The following is a 22268-nucleotide window of genomic DNA, read 5'->3' as shown; positions in this document are numbered from 1 at the left end:
GCAAATAAGAAAATTTATTTTAAAACTTTGGGGATTAGTGTAATAAACAGTCCATTGTCCCTTTTTTTCGTTCTGGGTTACACCACGAGATCTTATTTTGGTGTATTCTATTAATAAAATTATGCTAATGATGTTCATGATGATATGGTCAAATACCCTTATCAGACAAACAACCCTTTGATTGCACTATCTTTGTCAGGAAGTCCTAACCGTGCATGGTAATGAGTTGCGCCTGTATTGGACCAAAAGGCATATACCCTACCTCAACTATGTATTTATGTCGTGCACCTGACACAGCAGCAGTAGAAACTATTTCGGAGTTATTCCCGACAACGAGCGATTACGCCACAGTCGTGGTTTATAAGAAAATAATACCAGTTGGTGGTTTTGAATCTCAGCCTAACACCGCGTCTTAACTAAAAACGTTGAAAATGTCTCCTATATGTCAGATGCGTGAAATTAATACCTAGGCAGGGAAATGCCTTTGCCCAAAATAAGACAAGTAAACATAATTTGGTCTTTGATCAGAAGGAATAAGTTAAGGTCTATGAAACACCAGCTCACGTACCTAGATAAAACACATAATTTAATATGATCTAACATTTACACAGTGCCTATACGTTTCTACCAATAATTTAACTTTAATCAGGGTTATTTACATTTTTTTTTAAATTTGGTATAGGGGGCAATAGTTTATTGTGTGTGTAGCCATAGTGTTTGGACCTAAGTAATCATGGAGAAGGACGAGACATTTTTGTATGCTAGCACTAGGGCCAGCTCAAGGTCCACACTCAAGTACAAGTACTTGACCCGCTGTCTCAAGGGGCCTACTCTTTATTACCTCATCCTCGCCGAGTATGGCAGGTGTCCCAAATTAAGTCACCGTAATGAATGACGCTCTCCACAGAGGAGCTTGGGTAAAATAGTCCACTGTCCTGATCATTATCTCTGTTTTACATCCCAAATAATGATGAACAAAATTATCCCTTTTGTAGATTAATTTATAAGATGATAGATTTGGACACTACTCTAGTTCTGAACCAACCAATAAATATTTTATGATAGTACCCAACGAATATGATAACGTGGTTAAAAAATTGTTTGGGTACCAGTGTAATTTAGCAGCCAATGTCCCCTCCCTTTCTCCCTGACAATTTGCTTATATATGGTATTTGTGCAGGCTGACAGTTTATAACATTGCAACAGTTCTGGATAAACTCGCCAACAACAGGAAATACAATCAATTAATCAATATTTTTTGGAACGAGGGGGGGGGGGGGAGGGTAATGTCACCTCCTAAAATGTGGAAACTGTTTGGCGTTTTCCTTTTACTGGACCACAAACAATTTTTTTTGAAGAAAAATACGTAATTTATTATAATCATTGTAGGTTAGGTTAATGAAGTAAGAGCTAGAAGAGCCCCGCAGGATAAGTATCCCGTAGGTTAAGAGCCACCTGCAATTTGAAAATAAAAAAAAATGGGGTAAAATGGATAACAACATCCATAAGTAGTGATGCAAAAGATCAAAGAAAATCACGAAACCTTTAGAAATGAAAGGTCATGTCTTTTGTACCATGACGGAAAGACAGACAGACGGACAATACAATGTGCGGACTAGATGCTCTGATATGTCATAGGAATCTTCACTGAAAATTTCAGCTGTCTATCTTTAGCAGCAGCTGAGGAAATCACATCTCCCCCCCGCCCCCCCCTAGCTTTACGGACTGAAATTGACTGACAGACAAAGTGAAGTATGGAGAAGCTTCTCCCCACTGTGTGTGCAACATAAATATTGATTATTTGTATGTCCCCGCCTTTCAGTGATCTGAAGAAGGAAGTTCCCAGTGAAAGGGCTATGCGCTCCCTCGCAGAGTGTGCAAAGTCCTGTGAAGATGCCTCCCTGGCTATTGAAGGAAAATTCAACAATTTAAAAGAAATTGGGGGGGGGGGGGGTAAGCAAAATGTTAGGACTTTTCTAAGAATTTGTATTTCTGTTCACGAAAACTTATTTCCAGTGTGGCTTCGAAACCGATTATTATCCGCTGTATTAGATTTAGAACTGATTCTCAGCCATACTGAAAAATCATGTACAATTTTTAACAAATATTGAAATAAAAAATCATAAAATTAACACCATATTTGTAAGCCCGAGCCTTTGATCCCATGGTGATAACAAAACTGGTTTTAATCTTATAATTTTTAATTTTAATATCACCGGGAAGCTACTCTATAAATCACAATGCCCTTCTTCAGCTTATTGTTAATGCTCTAAATTACATTTTTCTCAGCCTTTATCAATGATACATTTATGAAATTTTATGTTAATATTCGAATGACCATCATTACTTTTTTCGTCCGTCTGTCTGTCTTCTATGCACCATATTTGCTTCGCTGTTCTTTTTACAGTTCTACAGCTTAAGAATGTTGTCATCCTTGTTTTTTCTTTTATAAAAATATTAAAATTTTTGTTGAAAAAAAATCTTCCAAAAAAATCTGAAAAATCCGCAAATTTTAAAAATAGTTGAAAATGTTGAATTTGTTAAGAATTGATGATACAATGTAAAGGAGAGGTGGGGGGCTGTGTTGGCCCCACAGAGTTTATTAAGGTAAACTACCCGCGACCGTGGCCCAACACGTAGCGCTTCCGCTCATCGTCGGGGAGGTGATAGGTTCGAATCTCGGCCCGACAGAGCGTTATAACTAATAACGTTATAAATGGTTCCTACTGCTGCTATGTCAGAGGCGCGACTAAATAGTTAGACCGGGGGGAATAACTTGGCTGGTAAACAGGCACAACTCAATACCATGCACAGTTAGAAGTTCTCAGACAAAAGTCGTACAATCAAAGGGTTGTTTGTCTGTTGGATGTTACTTAACCTAATATCCTTGGGTGTTGGAGTATCGCATCCCATTACAAGCGGATGATTCTTTGAATTATCTAGATAATCACTAAAATCGAAGGAGAATCCCACCCTTACAGGGTAATGTACCTAATTATTAAGGAAAATATATTTTAGTTTTAGGTGTAGGTATTAGTATCGAAACAACTCTATAATTAGCAATTTCCGTTTAATATCAGTTTTTATGCAAACTAATATTGTTAAAACTTAGAAACTGTTCGATATTTCGACCCTGAAAGTTTAGTTAAATTACCAGACTGTTGATTTATTGATTGATAAGCCATAGTTTTATAGGGTTTGGACCTAAGTAGTCATGGAGTAGGCTGAGACACTTTTGTATAGTCCTTAACAATCTCCACGTTCAAGCACATTATGACTTGACCTGCTTTCTCATGAGAGCTCCTCATTATTACCTCACCCTCTCCGAGTATTACAGGAGTCCCATTGTAGCTTAGTGTGCTACCACTGAGCCACGACGCCCCAGACTGTAACTTACACGGGTACCCAAAGTTTTATAACCTTTTTTATTAATCAAAAATCTTTTGTTTTATTTAATTTTGACTGGTTGGTTTGAAATTGGGTATTCAACTTTTCAACCAATAATTTTATACTTTTTTATCATAATTGGGGTGTAGTACATCAATTTATCGTCCATTGTCTTATCCCTTATGATCCCTGTGTACTGTAGGTAGAACAGACCGAGGACTATGGAGTAGCCGAGGGAGAGGACAATGTTATACAAGATGATCATTATGATGCAGGTAGATTATTTGTCAACACTCACCCGGATTTTTGTTGAAAAAGATTAAAAATTAAAGATTTATGAGAAAAAAAAATTCTGACCGATTGGATTTTTTAAAACGCCCTTTAATGATATTCGATAAAATGTTCTTGGTATCGATTATCTTAAAAAATTTATAAACTTTAAATGCTGCCAGCTGAAAATTTTATGCCCGCACATTGTTATAAGTGGCATTAGAAAGCCTCTAAATAATAAGCATAAAATGAGGCAGCAACCTTAAATTCTTAATATTTTTAATATAATCGATCCTAGAAATATTTTACTGTAAACTGTAACTGATCCACACATTGAAAACACGGAGCATTTGAAAGACGTGAAAAACGTTAAATACTGTTTTTATGTTAGATAAGTGGGAGTGCCTTGGCCCCAAAACAGACGCAACTTACTTCCATGCAATTTTAGCAATGTTTTATTTTACTATCTGAGGGAAAGCCTACAAATATTTGACAAGAGTCATATACGTCCAATTTGGGTTTAATGGGATAAAGGGTGTGATTACACCTCTCAAACTTTAAAAACTCTCATTTTATCCCCCTCAACATTTTTATAAATTCATAAGATTACCTCCCTACAACCCTTCAAACTTTTTATTCCCCCCCCCCCTTCTTTCCCAAAAAAAGAGCTTGGACGTCCTCTTTCTGTTCTTTGTAGATGTAAAAATTTATTAGATTACCCCCCTTCAAACCTTGGAAATCCTTTATGTTACCCCCTTAAACCTTTGAAACCCTTCTTTCACCCCCCACCACCAAAAAAAGCTTGAACGTCCCTTTTCTGTACTATATTGCAATAAGATTTAATCATTGTTTTTTATGATGGTTTCTTATGATGATGTCCCATTATGTTCTATATTGAAATAAAATTCATTAGATTACCCCTCCCCTCCTCTCTTCAAACCTTTGAAACCCTTAATTTTACCCCCCTTAAACCTTTGAAACCCTACTTTCACCCCCACCACAAAAAAAGCTTGAACGTCCCTTTTCTGTTCTATATTGCAATAAGAATTAATCATTGAATTTGTTGTTCTTCGGTTTTTTTTTATGATGATATCATCCTTGTATTCTGAGCTGGATCTTTAAATCATTTTAGTGGTGAGCCAGATCGGGGTGCGCCGAATTTCCGCCAATCACAGCGCGGCATTTCATAAAATGCTGTGCTCTCATTGGTGGAAAGTTGACTCACCCCGATCTGGCTCACCACTAAAATGATTTTAAGATCCAGCACTGTTTGGTTAGGTTATGAAGAGGAGGTCCCGCCAGGCAGAAAAAAGAGAAAGATTGAACCTGAGGACACTGAACAAGATACAAAAGGTAACTGATACTTTGAAAACTACGTGGTAAAATATGTAATAGACATTTCTCGCATCATATTATAAACAGCTTTCCGCGCAGCGTTGCGGAGCCGTTTGATTTTGGTGCGGCTCCGGTTCCGCGGATCCGTCTCTGATGATAGCGGCTCCAGCTCCGGCTCCATGGATCCGTCTGTGATGATGGCGGCTCCGGCTCCGACCTAAAATCAAGAAAAACTCGACATATTTTTTTCCCCCACGTCTATTTTTGACCTTTGAAGGTTTTAAAAGTTCAATTTTTGATAAAATGTACTTGAAAAACTTAAAAGGGGCATTTGCACATGACAAAACAGAGTTACCAAATTAAAATTTATAAAAAATCTCTTTATTTATCTAGTCCGGAGCCGGAGCCATTTTTTAACGAAAATTACGGCTCCAGCTCCGGCTCCAGCAAAATATGGCGGCTCCACGGCTCCCGGCTCCAGCTCCGCAACACTGTAAAAATTCTGCGGATATAAAAAGTACAATTAAAAGATTAAACCATTTAACCCCGAGATGCTGAAGGCACGGGATTAAAAAACTGTTTTTAATCTTATGATTGTACAATGTTATATTCGTAGAAAACTGGATTTAATAGGATGAAAGACATAGTTTTTTTTTCGTATGGATGAGAAGTGGTTATAATCCACCGAATATTGGTTTCGAGTGAATACGAGAAAATTCTTTACAAATATAGGCTTTTTATTATCGAAGCTTTTCTCTAATTAGGGTATGTCTGCTGTATTGGTTAGCTCTTGTCGTTAATTTAAGCATGTTAGAAATGTACCATAGATATCAAACTTTGTATGATGATTGCTGTTACAGTTAGGTACGATTTAGAAAGCGTAGCAACTTTATAATTGTTCCATGAAAGTCCGTACGTTCATTTATAACATGATTAGAAAAGGGAATACTAGAATTACAGAGAAACATACAGAAGACAGACAGACATACACTTTTGATACTTCTTAGCAGTGTTGCGGATCCGCATTGATTGTATGCGGATCAGGATCCTCCAAATTTGGTTAGTGCGGATCCGGATCCTTGACAATGAAAATAAAATCACCAAATTTTTCAAAAATATTTATCCTTTAATCTCGAAGTCAAAAATACTTTTAATTTTCAAGTCTGAACCTAAACCTTAAAGATTGGCTCTCATCACGAGAATGTCTGATTTTCAAAATTTGTAAGTGACTATTTTATATAAATTAAGGTAAATTTTTCCATAAATTTATACCCCAGGATCCGGATCCGGATCCTTGGTTTAAAAAAATACGGATCCGGATCCGCAACACTGCTTCTTAGCTACCAGAAATGCTAGCTTTTTAGTTGCTGCGCTACTTTTGGACATATAGTTGTTCTTGTTAGTGGCGCAGCTACTTTATTATTATTATTATTTATAGATAAGGTTGGCGTGGAACCAGATCAACAATTTGTTTGCGCATTCTGTCAGTTTCAGGAATTGTTATCTTTACAAGTTCTTGTTGTTGTGTTGTGTTGACCCAAGTGTTTTTCTATACCCGCGACTCTGGCGTAACCGCTAGTGTGTCGGGAAGGTGGTAGGTTCGAATTTCGGCCCGACACCGCGTCATAATTCAAGACGAACAAAAATAGTTCCCCGACTGCTGCTATGGCAGGTGCGCGACATAAATAGTAGAGGGGGGGGGGGGGGGGGGGTTAATGTCTTGGCCCATCGTCGTCGTCGGGGAGGTGATAGGTTCGAATCTCGGCCCGACACCGCGTCATAATTTAAGACGAACAAAAATAGTTCCCCGACTGCTGCTATGGCAGGTGCGCGACATAAATAGTAGAGGGGGGGGGGGGTTAATGTCTTGGCCCATCGTCGTCGTCGGGGAGGTGATAGGTTCGAATCTCGGCCCGACACCGCGTCATAATTTAAGACGAACAAAAATAGTTCCCCGACTGCTGCTATGGCAGGTGCGCGACATAAATAGTAGAGGGGGGGGGGGGTTAATGTCTTGGCCCATCGTCGTCGTCGGGGAGGTGATAGGTTCGAATCATGGCCCGACACTACGTCATAATTTAAGACGAACAAAAATAGTTCCCCGACTGCTGCTATGTCAGGTGCGCGACATAAATAGATTAGGAGGGGGGAGGGGATTTCTTAGCCCAAAACAGGCGTAACTCATTACCATTACAGTCAGGACTTCCAGACAAGGGTCGGGCAATCAAAGAATTGGTTGTCTAAGAGGCGTTTGATCATATAGCCATGCACATCATTAAGCTAGATTAGTTAAATGATATAGTGCTTCCGGTTTTCTCATTATTTAGGACTTTTTAAAATTGGTTTATCAAGTTGAGTGTCGTTTAAATGTTTCAACCACTAATCGTAATCTACTTAAGGGGCAATTTTGTGAATCATCATTGGAGATGTACCAAAGAATCTCTCTAACCGCTGATTCATTATGATTTTCCTTTATAGTGTAGCTTTTTATAGGTACTGGGAAGGTTTAGAACTATTTTGGGAGAGGATACCACAACCCTTACAAGAGAAATCGCCCTAAAAATGTCCCACTCTAAAATTTTTATCTTAACTTTTTCTTTTTAAAACTAAAATTTAAATTGACTTAGGGTTGACTCCCCCCTCCCCCCCCCCCTCTAGCTGCTGGCAGACAATAAGTTGATATAATTAAATTTAACATCCCCATTGATGATAAACAAAATTACCATATCTGCTGATTTAAACTATTACTTAAAAAGTTTAAACATACCTACCCAATTAAAAATACCTACCTAAAGTTTTACGCCAACGAATAGAAAAGCATAAGTATAAAACTTTGGGTACCATTAATTTGGGTACTTGGCCAGAAATAAAGATAACACTTGCTGTCAGGTTGGTGATGCTGTCTCCTTTAGTAGTCACATGCAGCTCAACCATCAGGTTAGTTATATATAATTTTCGGGTATAGTCCCTTTCGTGTCAACGCTCCTTTAGGGGCGTTTCTTCGTTTTTTTTTACAGTAGCTTTTCTTCTATTTCTAGCCCCTGCGGTATTTTTTTTTGATGTAACTGAAGAGGGGTGGGTAATAAAAGGAGGAAAAGGGGAATTGGGTTGTGGGGAAATTTTCCTTAAGAATGTTTGTCAGAATCACATTCCCTTTTCCCTTGTCGACCATGCAACAAAATATTTTTAGATATTTTTCATGATGATTTCGGGTTTTTCTATCTTTCTTAATATCTTCTATTTTTATTGTCCTTTTTATATATCTCTTCTAAGACCATATTTGCTTGAAAATTTACACTGTCCGTTTGTATATCCATGATTTTTTTTTCATTCGCTCGTTGCCGGTAGTTGATAGTTTCGAATCACGGCTTAAAACCTGTAAAAACTAAAGGCGTTAAAATTGTTTCATCGTCCTACTGCTGCTATGTCAGTTGCGCGACATTAATAATTAGAGTAGTGAAACTCATTACCATGCACAGTTAGGACTTCCAGTCAAAGATTGTGCAGTGCAATAAAAGAGTTAGTTGTCTGATGGGCGTTACTTAATTTAATACCCTGGGTGTTTTGACAGAAAAGGCTCCCCTTAGTTATCCTGGGTTGTTGGACCTGACGTTACAGGTAATTGATACCTATGGATGTTGTCATCCTTGTTATTCTTTTAGGTTTCAGTTGACATCCAACAAATTATCAACAAACCAAAAAAAGTCATGAAAAAAAAGATGAGAAAGGTCAAGGTAGGAAATTTTTAGTAGCGAAGCTTTTCTTTCTATAAATTGGTCTGGACGTCCCAAACAGATAGCTCTGATTGTCAATTTAGGAATGTTAGAATTAGAGTTGGCAATCCGAATCCGCTCAGTTTTTGAACAATTTTTTACCCAGAATCCGAATCCGAAATCTGCAATTTAAAATGCGGATACGAATTTATAATTTTTATGACTTTCGTAGCACTATGTAGGTTAAGTAAGGGATAAAAGATGGCCGCTGTAGGGGCTAGATTTTTTTATTTATAAAAAGACCTTTAAAAATATTGCTAGAATCCACAATCCGAAAATTCGCAATCCGCAAAAAAAAACAAGAATCTGCAATCCACGGATTGATCTGCTTATTTAGGGGGCAGATTTTTGTAAGAATCCGAATCCGGCCCAAAAATTGGGCGGATTGCTGTGCGAGTCTATAAATTTTTACCTTTCAAGGAAGCCTTAAAATTTCTTTGGCCTAGTCAACTCGCATTTTGACTTTTTCACTATTCTTCTGAAACATATTTTTTACTCGGTAATAAGCACAAAATTAAGCTCTTAGTTTCATAAATATTTCTTTATATATATTTGGCATTGATTTATGACTTGAGATTTACTATTTCTTAGGTTTCTTATTTGTGGCTTGAATTACAGGTTAAAACCTACAAAAAATAGCTATTAATTTAAATAAAGATTTTAAATTAAAAATGGTCTCAAAGTATTTTCTCAAACAAGGATGACAACATCCATAAGTAGCAAAGTACAAAATTTAATTCCCAGATCCTTTACAATAATCATTATTTAGACAAATTGGCTTATATCAATACAAATAATAATTATATGATTAAACTACTTACATTTTGCTCCTAGGCAGAATATTTGGCCTACGGACTTCCTCTGCTTGTAGAGGGAATATCTGGATGGTCACCAGGGACTAGTCCACCATGGTTATCGCTTGAGTAATCACGCTCATCCTCACACTCTGTCCCTTCAGAAGCATCTTCTTCAGAGTCTACAGAAGTATCAACAGACACCTCAAATATGTCTGAACCAGTATCATCAGGGTTAGGGAATGGACCCAAAGCGTCTAACCTGGACTTGAGCCTCTGAGCCTCACTCAACTCAGTATCACGCCTCTTGGACAGGCTGGCCACCTTCAACTCCAGGATTCGAACCTGCAGGGACTCAATACAGTTGGCCAGAGTTCTAACCTCTGCACGTAACAACTCGAAGTGGATCAAACAGTCACCCACTCTCCTTTCCTCCGTGCTGCAGGTCAATAAGCGCTCCCGGCACTCATGCAGATTCTTGAACCTCTCGGAGAAAAACTTGTCACTCAACCCGAACAGCAATGTATTCTTGTGACCAGTCAAAAGCTCCTGAGCAGCCTGCAGATCTTTACCCAGGGTTTCAGCCACCTTATACTGGGCAAAATAATGGCGTGCTAATACTTCACACCGCCGTTTCCACCAGGTCTCAGTCTTCCCGCGTTCAACATTAAACCTTTGCTTTCTGGCAACTCTAGCCTCCACAGCAGCTTCCTCCTGTTCCCTGAGGACACCTGGCAACACTCTCAGCTCAGCCTCTAGACGCTGTCTCTCAGCAGTCAGTCTTCCTTTCTCCGCCGTCTGTCCGTTGACTTTCTTGTTGACTTTCACAACAGAAGCTGACAACTGAGCAGGAGTAGGATCTCCTTCTACATCAGACGCATCAACAACTTGTACCTCGCTGTCAGCATCATCATTGTCGGCAGAACTATCCACACTCCTCTCTACAACTCTCCTCTCTCCCTCATAGATAACTTCATCATCTTCCCCAGGGGCATCTCGGTTCCCTACCTCACCAAGGTGGGCTGCCTGCACATCTGGGATCTCATCACCAGAGTATCGCCTCCTGGGGGAATGGTCAGCTCGTCTCTTACTCATTAACTAAAAGAAAGGTATTGTTCATATTTAACTTGTATATGTTTAGCTTCCCCTTCTTTACTTGACCAGAGACAACCAGGGAGAAAGTTTTCAATAATTTCATATTAATAGTAAGACATTTATATTCAAGACATATCTTTTTAAATAAATAAACACATACCTCTAATTAACTGCTTATTACAATGGTGCAAGTTAATTTTAGGTCATTTACTATTAGGATCTGGAAATAAAATGCCAACATTAATAATCATGAATTATATAAAAAGGTGTTATGACCACATCTGGCCTTACATAAATAGTATAAAATAGGTGTATAAAATCTGTACAATAATGGTTTGGATAAAATAGGCCTTTAATCCACTTTAAAATATCTCAATAAAGACCTTTCACTCAAATATAGCTTTGAACTTTAGCTGCTAATTAAATGCATAAACTGCTCACTAAATTGGCACAGATCCAAGCAAATGAACATAAATTAAGTCACATATTATAATAGCAGCCTTCTTCTTTGAAGGAGCATCCACTTTAACTTCATAGTTTGGAAACAATCTTCAAGCTTTGATCTTGCATGTTTCCTCTTTATGGTTGATGTAATCTTGGGTGGTCTATCCCTCCAGGTATCATCATCTGGCTGGTTCATATCAACAGATTCTAAATTAAGATCTGATTACTACACTCCGGCCAGGAAAGAAGAATCTGTGGGTATTGGACCACTGGCAACATAGTATTTGGCAACGCGGCAATTTAGCCTAAGCCAGAGCTTTCTCATGGCAACGCGGCTATTTGAGCCTAAGCCAGAGCTTTTCTCATGGCAACGCGGCTATTTATGCCTAAGCCAGAGCTTCTCATGGCAACGCGGCTAATTTAAGCCTAAGCCAGAACTTCTCATGGCAACGCGGCTAATCAAGCCTAAGCCAGAGCCTTTCTCATGGCAACGCGGCTATTTAAGCCTACGCCAGAGCTTCTCATGGCAACGCGGCTAATCAAGCCTAAGCCAGAGCTACAATCAAGCTTATGATTGTATTTAACTGAAACAAAAGTTAGTTGTTTTGCACAACTATTCAACTATTCTAATTCTTATAACTTTAAAGATTTACAACTTAACTTAAAAAATATCTAAACTTTAAAGATTTGCAACTCACTTTTCTTTTTTATAATTTTAACTTTTACTTAAATTAAACCCTTTAGCTATCACTACATGCTAGTCCTAGGGTTATTTATATAAATTACTCTAGCTATCACTACATGCTAGTCTTTTCTTTACAATATAAACTTTGGGTCTATTAAAATTTGAAATTATTTTAGAGCTATCACTACTTGCTAAATGTTTAATAATTTCAATTAAAGTTTACCTCCACTGGGGGCGCTGGTTCGAGCCCTAGCCCACAGATGCAGAAGACGGCCAGTTTTGTTGGCCCAGTCTCTCCCGCTGGCTCTCCTGGCAACTCCCAGCTGTTTGGTGGCATATTCATAGCAATATGAACCATTGCTTCTTGGGCGGCTTTACCAATCTGACTAAACAGCTCAACATCATGCTCTCTATGGATAACAGCCAAGGTTCTGACAGATCTTTTGGTATATCGATAAACCTTTTCATCTCCAACCTTGTATGCCAATGTAGCTTCCCTGACAACTCCATCCTGAGACAAATGTAATTCATGGACGAATCCAATCCTCCATGGTGTCTGGCCAATATCAGCCTCCTTGCCTTCCTTCAGGAACACAACCACATTTCCTACCTCCAAATCCGGCTCTCCAGTTGCCCACTTTTTAGACTTTGGAACCAAGTTTAACAGCCACTCTTGCTCCCAAACTTTCCACCAGTTTTCTGCCACTCCCTCCATTGTCTCCATCCACTTTGAAGGTAAGTCTGCCACAACTACTCCAACCGGTGACCTATGGTTATTTCTGCCCAAAAGTAACCTTGAAGGGGAAATCAGATCCAGATTATCACAATTTGTGTACTTGCTGCCCAAACAAATTGGAATTGAATTCAACTCGTTACTGATAAAGTAAAAGGCTGTACTGTACTGCATGATGGTCAGAGAAAATGGCTTGAAAACTGCGTTGAAAATTTTCTTGATTTCTCTGATTGACCTCTCCACCTGTCCTTGACCTTCGTGAGATCCCACTGCACAAACATGATACTCTATAGGGACGCCATACCTCCCATTGATTCCTTTGGTCAAATCTTCATGAGAAATCTCCATTTTAGCACAGGCACTCATCAAATTGGATCCGCTATCAATGTGGATTTTACCTGGATGTCCAAACCTGTAGCTGAATCTCCTGTAGGCGCAGGTAAACGAGCTGGCATCATAAGCTGTCATAACTTCAATCCACACTCCTAAGGTTGTCATACACTTAAACGCCGCTCCCCATATTTTAACATCTGCTCGATGACTTCTATGTTCGCATCTTGCTGTATATGGCCCAAACAGGTCACATTGTGTAAAATAAAATGGGGGGGCGGGGGTCAACCTGTTACTGTGTAGCTTACTCATGACTGCTTGCTCCAACTTTGCCTTGTATCTGCGACAATATACACAGGATTTTCTAATCTCTTCAGCCAAACTTTTGCCTCTCAATATGAAAACAATATCTCTGCTTCTTCGTAAAGCTGCAGTTGCGCTGGCATGATGGGTAAGTTCCTCGTGTACATGAATCATTATAGAGTAAGCTACTGGTGAGAATCTGTCGACAACTGGTTTACAAAAACTAACGGGGCCCAAGTCTAACATGGCACCGGCAACTTTGTTAGCTTTTTCTACCTCTAGAATTCTGTCTGTGTAAGTGAACACATCATCTTTCATTTTTCCAAGCTCTTTGTAAGATTTAACATCGTTGAATTCTACTAGTTCCTCTGTTGTTTTCAAGAATGTGTATCTTTCAGCTGCTTGTAGATCATCTAGCTCAATCATTACAATAGGTTTACCCGCCAGCACTTTGAACTTGTCCTTTTTATGTCTCCATATCTTCAGACACTTTATTACCAAAGCCAAGTGTCTTAAATATTTCGGCCAAGACATCATACCTGGATCAATAAGATAATCAGAAAACTTGTACCTGGCTGCCATCTGGGCTACAATATTATTCAATACTATGCCTCTCTTATCTTCGTAATTCTCAGATATAGTTTTAATGACATTGTGCAGGACCATACCTCTAGCATCATTCTTTCTGATTTCTTTAGCGGCTAAAACCTTCTCCTCACCTGACAGCTTTATATCAGCGGCTGATTTTAACGGCATCTCATCCACAGGTCCGGACATCCACTCTTTTCCTCTAAACCACTCAGAATCACCAACTATATCTTTGACCTCCACTGGCCGGGTAGGTATATCTGCAGGATTCAGCTCTCCAGGTATGTGAAACCAGTTCTCCATGCTTGTATGACGCCTTATTTCAAGAACTGCATTTCTCACACCAACTTGCAATGGACGGGAATCTTGTATCATCCAGAATAGAGTGATGGTAGAATCTGTGACGAATATTTCTCTGCCTATCCACTGACCCAGATTCAATCTGACTACATGTGATAAAGCTGCTGCCATTGTAGCTGCTCGAAGTTCATTCTTGGGGATGGTGGACTTCGTTACAATTTTACTTTTAGCAATAACAAAGTTACATTGGTACTTGCCTGGTGAAACTTCAAATCTGGCATACACAACTGCGGCTGCTATTGACTGGGAAGCATCGCTACAGACTATCATATCAAACTTGTTATTACCTTCCAACTTGTTACCAATGTCTCTGGGTATCTCTATTGTGTGTAACAGCTGCATTCTTTCAATGTTGGTGACCCATGTATCCATCATTGTCGGCGGCAGTTTGTCGTCCCATTGAACCTTCAACTTACAAACTTCAGACATATCAATCTTAACCTGTGACATAATAGGACAGCTGGCACATAAAGGGTCGTACACAGAAGCTACCCGACCTGCCAATACACGCTTCGTGAATTTACCTTCGAGAGCTTCTCTGATGTCTCCGTCAACCGGGTCTGCAGGTTTGCCTCGTTTACTTTTGCCAAAAGTTAACGGCTTGATGTCTAACTTTATAGTGTCTGCTCCACTGTCCCATAGATATCCAACCAGACCAACATGAACACCATCCACTGATACCTCTGCCGGAGGTGGTTCTCCACTTCTTGTAATAGCCTTCACACACATATTTCCAAGCTTTAAGACTTCAACTAAGCTAGCAGCAGCGTCATTTCTCTCCCGCAAGCTTGGAAAGGCAGAAAATATATCGTCCATGTAACTGCTGTCCTCCAAGGCGCGTGCTCCAGATAGAAGTTTACCTCCAATGGTTCTAGCGTGTTTGACAATTTCAGCGAAGCCAGCTATTGTTAGATTGCCTGACGGGCGGACCCCGTATATAATCGTTATAATTACCATCACAATTGTAGCTTCCTCAGCGGTCAGATTTTCTCGCCACAGATATTTCTGATACTTATATTCTGAAGTCTCCAACCAAATCTGATTATATGCCATTGATACATCACTGGAAAACGCCTCACATCCATATCTGAACCTTATAAGCAGATGCAAAAGTCTTGCCAACTTATTTTCTCCCTTCGCCAACACTTCATTTAATGACTCGCCACCTGGTGACCTGGATGAAGCATCATAAACTAACCTGCAGGGGGTGGATAATGAACCTGATTTGAATACTGTTCTCCATGGGATATAATATTGGTTTGTGAGTACATCTTTCTGGACTTGTTCAGGTAGACTAGTTAAAGGTACGACGTAGCCTTTACTTTGTAACTTCTGGTGGGCTTTATCAACTTCAGCTTTCATTCCAGGATTCTTCTCAATAAGCTTTATTTGCGTCTGGAGAACTTTCTCAGCTATTCTTCTATTATTCGTTAGCTTGACTTCCGGATCTTTAATGAAGGGGAGTTTGGTGAATAATTTCCTCTGATCTTTGTCCAATGTAACGCATGTATCAATTAAAGCTTGCTCCGCTTCCTCAATTAAGCTTTGTGCCTCTATTAGCTCACCTTTTTTGCAACCTGAGCATATCCTGCAGCCTGGGCATCTGTATGTAATCTCGCTTCCAATATTATCAGCTTCCTCAAATCTTTTCAGGTCTCTAGCAACAGCCTGGTAGCAATACATAACGATGGGATTTTCTACAGTATCTATATCATCTATCCAATCAAACTCGCCATTTAACTCACATCCTGTTGACTGATATATTGTGTTATTCGGATTCTCCATAGCTAAAAAATCCTCAGAAATACAGGGTGTTTCCAACTTTAACTGTGTTCTGGCAACCATGTGTTGTGAATTGATTGACTTGATCCCATCCGTGAAGTACATTCTTGGATTCATTATGTGTGTGTTTGTTGATGTATTTGTCCAGCTGCTGTGTGGTCCACCCAAGATTCCGTAGTTTCCATTGAGGGATTTGAACTTTGTTTTAAAAAGTGTTAATCCTGATTCCAGCTCAAATACAGGTTTGGGGAAATGTGACAAATACTCAATACCTAACATAACATCCACACTAGCGCCACCAATCTCATCAGGACAGGTTGGCAGATCCTCCAATTTGCCTCCAGTTTTGATATACTCTACCTTGAGGTCTTCCCATGCTTCCTTTAATCTCCAGGTAGGGAACTCTGACGTTATTTCTGGCATCCTTAATCCAACTATCTCCACTTGGCCGTTTCCATCTGTTTGCAGGTAGAATCTCTCGTATCCGTATGGTATTTGGTACGACTGTCCCCCGGCGACATCTAGAATGGTTGGGCCCGGTCTGGCGCAGGTGGTTTCTAGGACAGACATAGCTCGGTCTGAAATAGCAGCTTCCATACAGCCAGAATCGTAGAAAACTAGAAGTGGGGTCCCGTCAGGTGCAGGTGTCAGCTGTAACATATACACTGGAGACTTAGCCAGGTGCTTCACTTGGTGCATGTCTGTATCTTGTGTGTGTGTTAGGGGGTGTACATTCAGGATCTGCGGGGAAGTGTAGAAAAACTTCCTTGAGCCCTGTAGCCTACTGGTATCAATCGTTGACAAAAAATCAGAATAATCCTCAGAATTCTGCTTATAATGTCGGCCACAGACTAGTATGTGATTCTGGAACCACTGGTCCTTTGTTGGGCATGGCCCGTGCTTGCATATATTCCTGTCAGAACAATATGGCTTGTGTTCCTTAAACCAGTTCTCCCTGTTGTCCAAGGTGAAGTTTGCGTCGGAACGGAGGCACCTGAAACATGCCTTTGTCTTCAGAATGAGAATCCATCTATCTTTAACTCTAGCTTTCTTGAAAGCTGGACAGTACACCATAGACTCATGCATTCCCTCACATAGACAGCACTTAACTTGTTGGGGCTTGGCTGATTTATTTGTCATAACTGTTTGCTCACTAGTATTCAGGTCGGGTGTGATGGCTTGCCTAGCGGCCCTCTCTGATTGGCTACCAGCCTGTCTTTCACGTCGTTTCTGGCGTTTAGACTTTGCGTCAGATGTGTTGTCACTTGGCTGCTGGGTTTCCATATTATTACTGGCTTCGTTGGTATGGTAGGACTGGCGTTTACCTGGTTGATTTGTTGTCTGGTTCTGAACTTTGTTAACTCGTTTTCCATCTAAATCCAGACTTTTCATCATCTCCTCTGTGTTGCCGAATCCTTTGGCTATCCTGTAATCCAACTTGCAGCTGATATCCTGAACCATATCCTTCAGAAATGACAGCATCTTGTCGCCAACCCTTTGCTTGGTGATCCTCTGTGACGGGTCAGCTCTATGTGACTTGGTTATCTTATTCTCAAACTTATCTTGATCATGTTTGACCATCAGCTCAACTACTTTATGGGGCAGGTCACTAGTGTGAATGAAGTCATCAATCTCGTGTTCTATAGCAAGTTCTCTCAGATATGTATACTTGTTTGCTACATTAATACACCATGACCTCTTGGCTATCATGTTGTCTGGGCATCTTCCCATATTTAGCAACTCCTGGGACTTGACAGCTATAAGTACCTCTGGCTTGGCGTAGAGATCTCTTAGGATGTCCATTGCCTCTTGGTATGTCTTGGCTGAAACAATTGAGTCCTTGGCTGCGCCAGTAACGCATTCTGCTCTCAATTTTAACAGCTTATCTGAATGGGAACTCATGCCAATTGATTCAACATATTCTCTGAATCTCTTTTCAAAGGTAAAAAAGTCTATCTGATCCTTGAACTCACCTTTGAATACTGGTGGCTTCAAGCTGAGTGCAATATGCCTGTTTATGGGGCCAGCTGGTATACCTAGGTCAGCCCTGGCCTCACGAACACTTGTAACAGCCTGCGTTCTAAGTTCTCCGATCCTGTCAGCAGCTTCAATCAACTCCTTGGCGGGGTCAGCCAAACCAACGGTCGTTGCCAGAGCTCCAAGTTCTTTCAAACCCTCAATGCATTCCTTGGCCTCAGCTTTCGTCGTGTCCAAGTCATTTTCTAACTCTATTAGCGCTTGATTGTTTGCTGGCCTCTGTCCAATGAACTCAGTCAGGTCATTTTGTATCCCAGCTGCTTGGGCCAGCAGCTTTGGTTTTCGGCTGGTGACTCTAGCTGTAACTATTTCCTCGGTGGCGGCAGACATCTGTGAAGTAGCCGTGCCCGGGCGTGACTGCTCTGTTCGAACATTTCCAGACATTTGGGAGGACTTGGCCCATCCCTGCTTCTTGAAACTAACAAACTTATTTTTTAACTCCAGCACACTTTCCAGGGATCCAACTTCACTTAACTGTTCAGGTGTTGCCTTTCTAAGTTTAATGTAAGCCTCTGATAACTCATCTTTATACTGTATGGCTTTCTCCACCAACTGATTAATTCCGTTGAGTGGTACCTGAGATAGGTCAACTTGGTCGTAGTCGTCGGCCCAGGCCATCTCAGCCCGCAGAAATGTGTCAACAGCTTCCATCATGACGTTGTCTGTGGCTGCAACTGGTTCCCACAGGCTATTTTCTGACGAGGGGGGTAACACAATCTCAACACTTTTATCCAGGCTATTATCTGTCTGCGAACTTGCAGGGCGGGGGCTGGGTGTGGGTGTGAAGATTGTCCTAGGCTTTACGGGTGGCACAGTGTTATCTCGCGGCGGCGGCAGTTCAGAGTCGGCGGTCGGCGGGCACACCAAAACGGCGGCAACGGCAGACAGCGGCGGCGGTAACGCGGCGGCGGCTGCCGGGCACAACGGGTTCGGTTCAACAGGCGGCGGCAACAAAATGGCGGCGGCGGTTGGCGGTCCCGGCTGGCTTGCGGCGGTTGGCGGCGGTGGACCGTTTACTGGACAAAGGGGACTGCTGGTTCTGCTGACAAATATAGTATCATCAAGGGCTTGGCTAAATACCTCACTACTCTCAGATTCAGATGCACTATTCACAATTATTTTGATGGCTGTAGTATCTTCAATATGCTCGTCACAATCATCAAATTCATCAATCAAGGACTCTCTGGTGCTGCTAAGTAATGGCTTCCCTGCGCCGGTTGTGACACAACTATAATCTGTAAGTTCACCAAATAACACTTTGTCACTGTTTATATATCTTTCTAAGTCACTAATATAACTTCTTAGACCGATTAATGGTTCTAATGTGTTGTCATAGGACAACGTTTCCTCACTTGTTAAAGTATCTTCAACAGATACTCTCACTGTTTGTCTATCGGCGGATAAACTCGCCGATCTTGTTGTAGCTTTGCCTTTTGTGGTGACAGCTTCATAAGATTGTGACTTGGATCTTTTGTAGCCCACTAAAGGCGAAGTGCTGGGTGATCTAATTCTTTTGCGGCCCATGCACTTTGATTGTCTTTGCATAAATGTTTTAACTGTGCGAGTCTATAAATTTTTACCTTTCAAGGAAGCCTTAAAATTTCTTTGGCCTAGTCAACTCGCATTTTGACTTTTTCACTATTCTTCTGAAACATATTTTTTACTCGGTAATAAGCACAAAATTAAGCTCTTAGTTTCATAAATATTTCTTTATATATATTTGGCATTGATTTATGACTTGAGATTTACTATTTCTTAGGTTTCTTATTTGTGGCTTGAATTACAGGTTAAAACCTACAAAAAATAGCTATTAATTTAAATAAAGATTTTAAATTAAAAATGGTCTCAAAGTATTTTCTCAAACAAGGATGACAACATCCATAAGTAGCAAAGTACAAAATTTAATTCCCAGATCCTTTACAATAATCATTATTTAGACAAATTGGCTTATATCAATACAAATAATAATTATATGATTAAACTACTTACATTTTGCTCCTAGGCAGAATATTTGGCCTACGGACTTCCTCTGCTTGTAGAGGGAATATCTGGATGGTCACCAGGGACTAGTCCACCATGGTTATCGCTTGAGTAATCACGCTCATCCTCACACTCTGTCCCTTCAGAAGCATCTTCTTCAGAGTCTACAGAAGTATCAACAGACACCTCAAATATGTCTGAACCAGTATCATCAGGGTTAGGGAATGGACCCAAAGCGTCTAACCTGGACTTGAGCCTCTGAGCCTCACTCAACTCAGTATCACGCCTCTTGGACAGGCTGGCCACCTTCAACTCCAGGATTCGAACCTGCAGGGACTCAATACAGTTGGCCAGAGTTCTAACCTCTGCACGTAACAACTCGAAGTGGATCAAACAGTCACCCACTCTCCTTTCCTCCGTGCTGCAGGTCAATAAGCGCTCCCGGCACTCATGCAGATTCTTGAACCTCTCGGAGAAAAACTTGTCACTCAACCCGAACAGCAATGTATTCTTGTGACCAGTCAAAAGCTCCTGAGCAGCCTGCAGATCTTTACCCAGGGTTTCAGCCACCTTATACTGGGCAAAATAATGGCGTGCTAATACTTCACACCGCCGTTTCCACCAGGTCTCAGTCTTCCCGCGTTCAACATTAAACCTTTGCTTTCTGGCAACTCTAGCCTCCACAGCAGCTTCCTCCTGTTCCCTGAGGACACCTGGCAACACTCTCAGCTCAGCCTCTAGACGCTGTCTCTCAGCAGTCAGTCTTCCTTTCTCCGCCGTCTGTCCGTTGACTTTCTTGTTGACTTTCACAACAGAAGCTGACAACTGAGCAGGAGTAGGATCTCCTACATCAGACGCATCAACAACTTGTACCTCGCTGTCAGCATCATCATTGTCGGCAGAACTATCCACACTCCTCTCTACAACTCTCCTCTCTCCCTCATAGATAACTTCATCATCTTCCCCAGGGGCATCTCGGTTCCCTACCTCACCAAGGTGGGCTGCCTGCACATCTGGGATCTCATCACCAGAGTATCGCCTCCTGGGGGAATGGTCAGCTCGTCTCTTACTCATTAACTAAAAGAAAGGTATTGTTCATATTTAACTTGTATATGTTTAGCTTCCCCTTCTTTACTTGACCAGAGACAACCAGGGAGAAAGTTTTCAATAATTTCATATTAATAGTAAGACATTTATATTCAAGACATATCTTTTTAAATAAATAAACACATACCTCTAATTAACTGCTTATTACAATGGTGCAAGTTAATTTTAGGTCATTTACTATTAGGATCTGGAAATAAAATGCCAACATTAATAATCATGAATTATATAAAAAGGTGTTATGACCACATCTGGCCTTACATAAATAGTATAAAATAGGTGTATAAAATCTGTACAATAATGGTTTGGATAAAATAGGCCTTTAATCCACTTTAAAATATCTCAATAAAGACCTTTCACTCAAATATAGCTTTGAACTTTAGCTGCTAATTAAATGCATAAACTGCTCACTAAATTGGCACAGATCCAAGCAAATGAACATAAATTAAGTCACATATTATAATAGCAGCCTTCTTCTTTGAAGGAGCATCCACTTTAACTTCATAGTTTGGAAACAATCTTCAAGCTTTGATCTTGCATGTTTCCTCTTTATGGTTGATGTAATCTTGGGTGGTCTATCCCTCCAGGTATCATCATCTGGCTGGTTCATATCAACAGATTCTAAGTTAAGATCTGATTACTACAATTGCCTACTCTAGTTAGAATTGTTCTATGGATTTAAAAAGGGGGGGGGGGGAGGGATGGATTTGTTTAATACATCAGGTCAGGTTGGGTTAGTTTATATTAGGTACAGGGTTAGGGCACCATAAAAACAACATTTATCATGTAAAACTTGCATTAAAGACTTCCAGGCAGGGTTAGGGAGGATAAGCCCTAAAAGATGATTTTTGTTCAGTATCATTACTTTTTTGGTGGTGGCCTTGCTGGTTATATTGGGTACAGTGTTAGGGCACCGCAAACAAGGCTATAGGCAGAGTTAGGGAGGCTTAGATTTATATTATATAACGTTTGTATCTTTATTTGCAGGGAACAAAAAGAAAGATGAAGCGAGGTTCTGGAGATACAGTATTCTCATGTGCACAGTGTGATTACACTTGTTCTAGCAAGCTTAACCTTAATATACACCAAGAGAAACATGCTGGTAGGTTTATACATGTTGTGTTGACTATAGTATTCTCATGTGCACAGTGTGACTACACATGTTCTAGCAAGCTTAATCTTAATATACACCAAGAGAAACATGCTGGTAGGTTTATACATGTTGTGTTGACTATAGTATTCTCATGTGCACAGTGTGACTACACATG

At 40.3% G+C, this 22268-nt stretch overlaps 3 protein-coding genes across 10 annotated transcripts in view; 1 reads left to right on the top strand and 2 right to left on the bottom strand.

Moving 5' to 3' along the window:
• LOC145307484 (uncharacterized) overlaps positions 1-22268 on the top strand; it is a 48564-nt gene that overhangs the window by 5604 nt on the left and 20692 nt on the right. For all 8 annotated transcript variants that reach the window (XR_013875496.1, XR_013875497.1, XR_013875498.1 and 5 more), the window contains exons 6-14: positions 1181-1231; positions 1823-1914; positions 2546-2607; positions 3590-3662; positions 4936-5010; positions 6431-6487; positions 7883-7929; positions 8655-8726; positions 21988-22102. Coding sequence is in view for 2 of the 8 variants with exons in the window: in XM_080149935.1 (XP_080006061.1) it covers positions 1181-1231; positions 1823-1914; positions 2546-2607; positions 3590-3662; positions 4936-5010; positions 6431-6487; positions 7883-7929; positions 8655-8726; positions 21988-22102 (644 nt within the window). In the remaining 6 variants the exon portion in view is untranslated. The remainder of the gene's footprint in view (positions 1-1180; positions 1232-1822; positions 1915-2545; positions 2608-3589; positions 3663-4935; positions 5011-6430; positions 6488-7882; positions 7930-8654; positions 8727-21987; positions 22103-22268) is intronic.
• LOC145307502 (uncharacterized) lies at positions 9139-11652 on the bottom strand. The gene is made up of 3 exons (XM_080149958.1): positions 10815-11652; positions 9587-10657; positions 9139-9391 (listed from the first exon to the last, which is right to left on the bottom strand). Exon 2 carries the CDS (start codon positions 10652-10654, stop codon positions 9614-9616), a length of 1041 nt encoding a protein of 346 aa, XP_080006084.1. The 5' UTR covers positions 10655-10657; positions 10815-11652; the 3' UTR covers positions 9139-9391; positions 9587-9613.
• LOC145307501 (uncharacterized) lies at positions 19574-21552 on the bottom strand. The gene is made up of 3 exons (XM_080149957.1): positions 21131-21552; positions 19906-20973; positions 19574-19710 (listed from the first exon to the last, which is right to left on the bottom strand). Exon 2 carries the CDS (start codon positions 20968-20970, stop codon positions 19933-19935), a length of 1038 nt encoding a protein of 345 aa, XP_080006083.1. The 5' UTR covers positions 20971-20973; positions 21131-21552; the 3' UTR covers positions 19574-19710; positions 19906-19932.

The sequence above is a fragment of the Acartia tonsa genome, chromosome 15 (assembly GCF_053477335.1).
Source record: "Acartia tonsa isolate MP-2025a chromosome 15, ASM5347733v1, whole genome shotgun sequence".
Taxonomy (NCBI): domain Eukaryota; kingdom Metazoa; phylum Arthropoda; class Copepoda; order Calanoida; family Acartiidae; genus Acartia; species Acartia tonsa.
The sequence above is the reverse complement of the archived record's forward strand: the minus strand, read 5'-3'. Positions and strand labels throughout refer to the sequence as shown.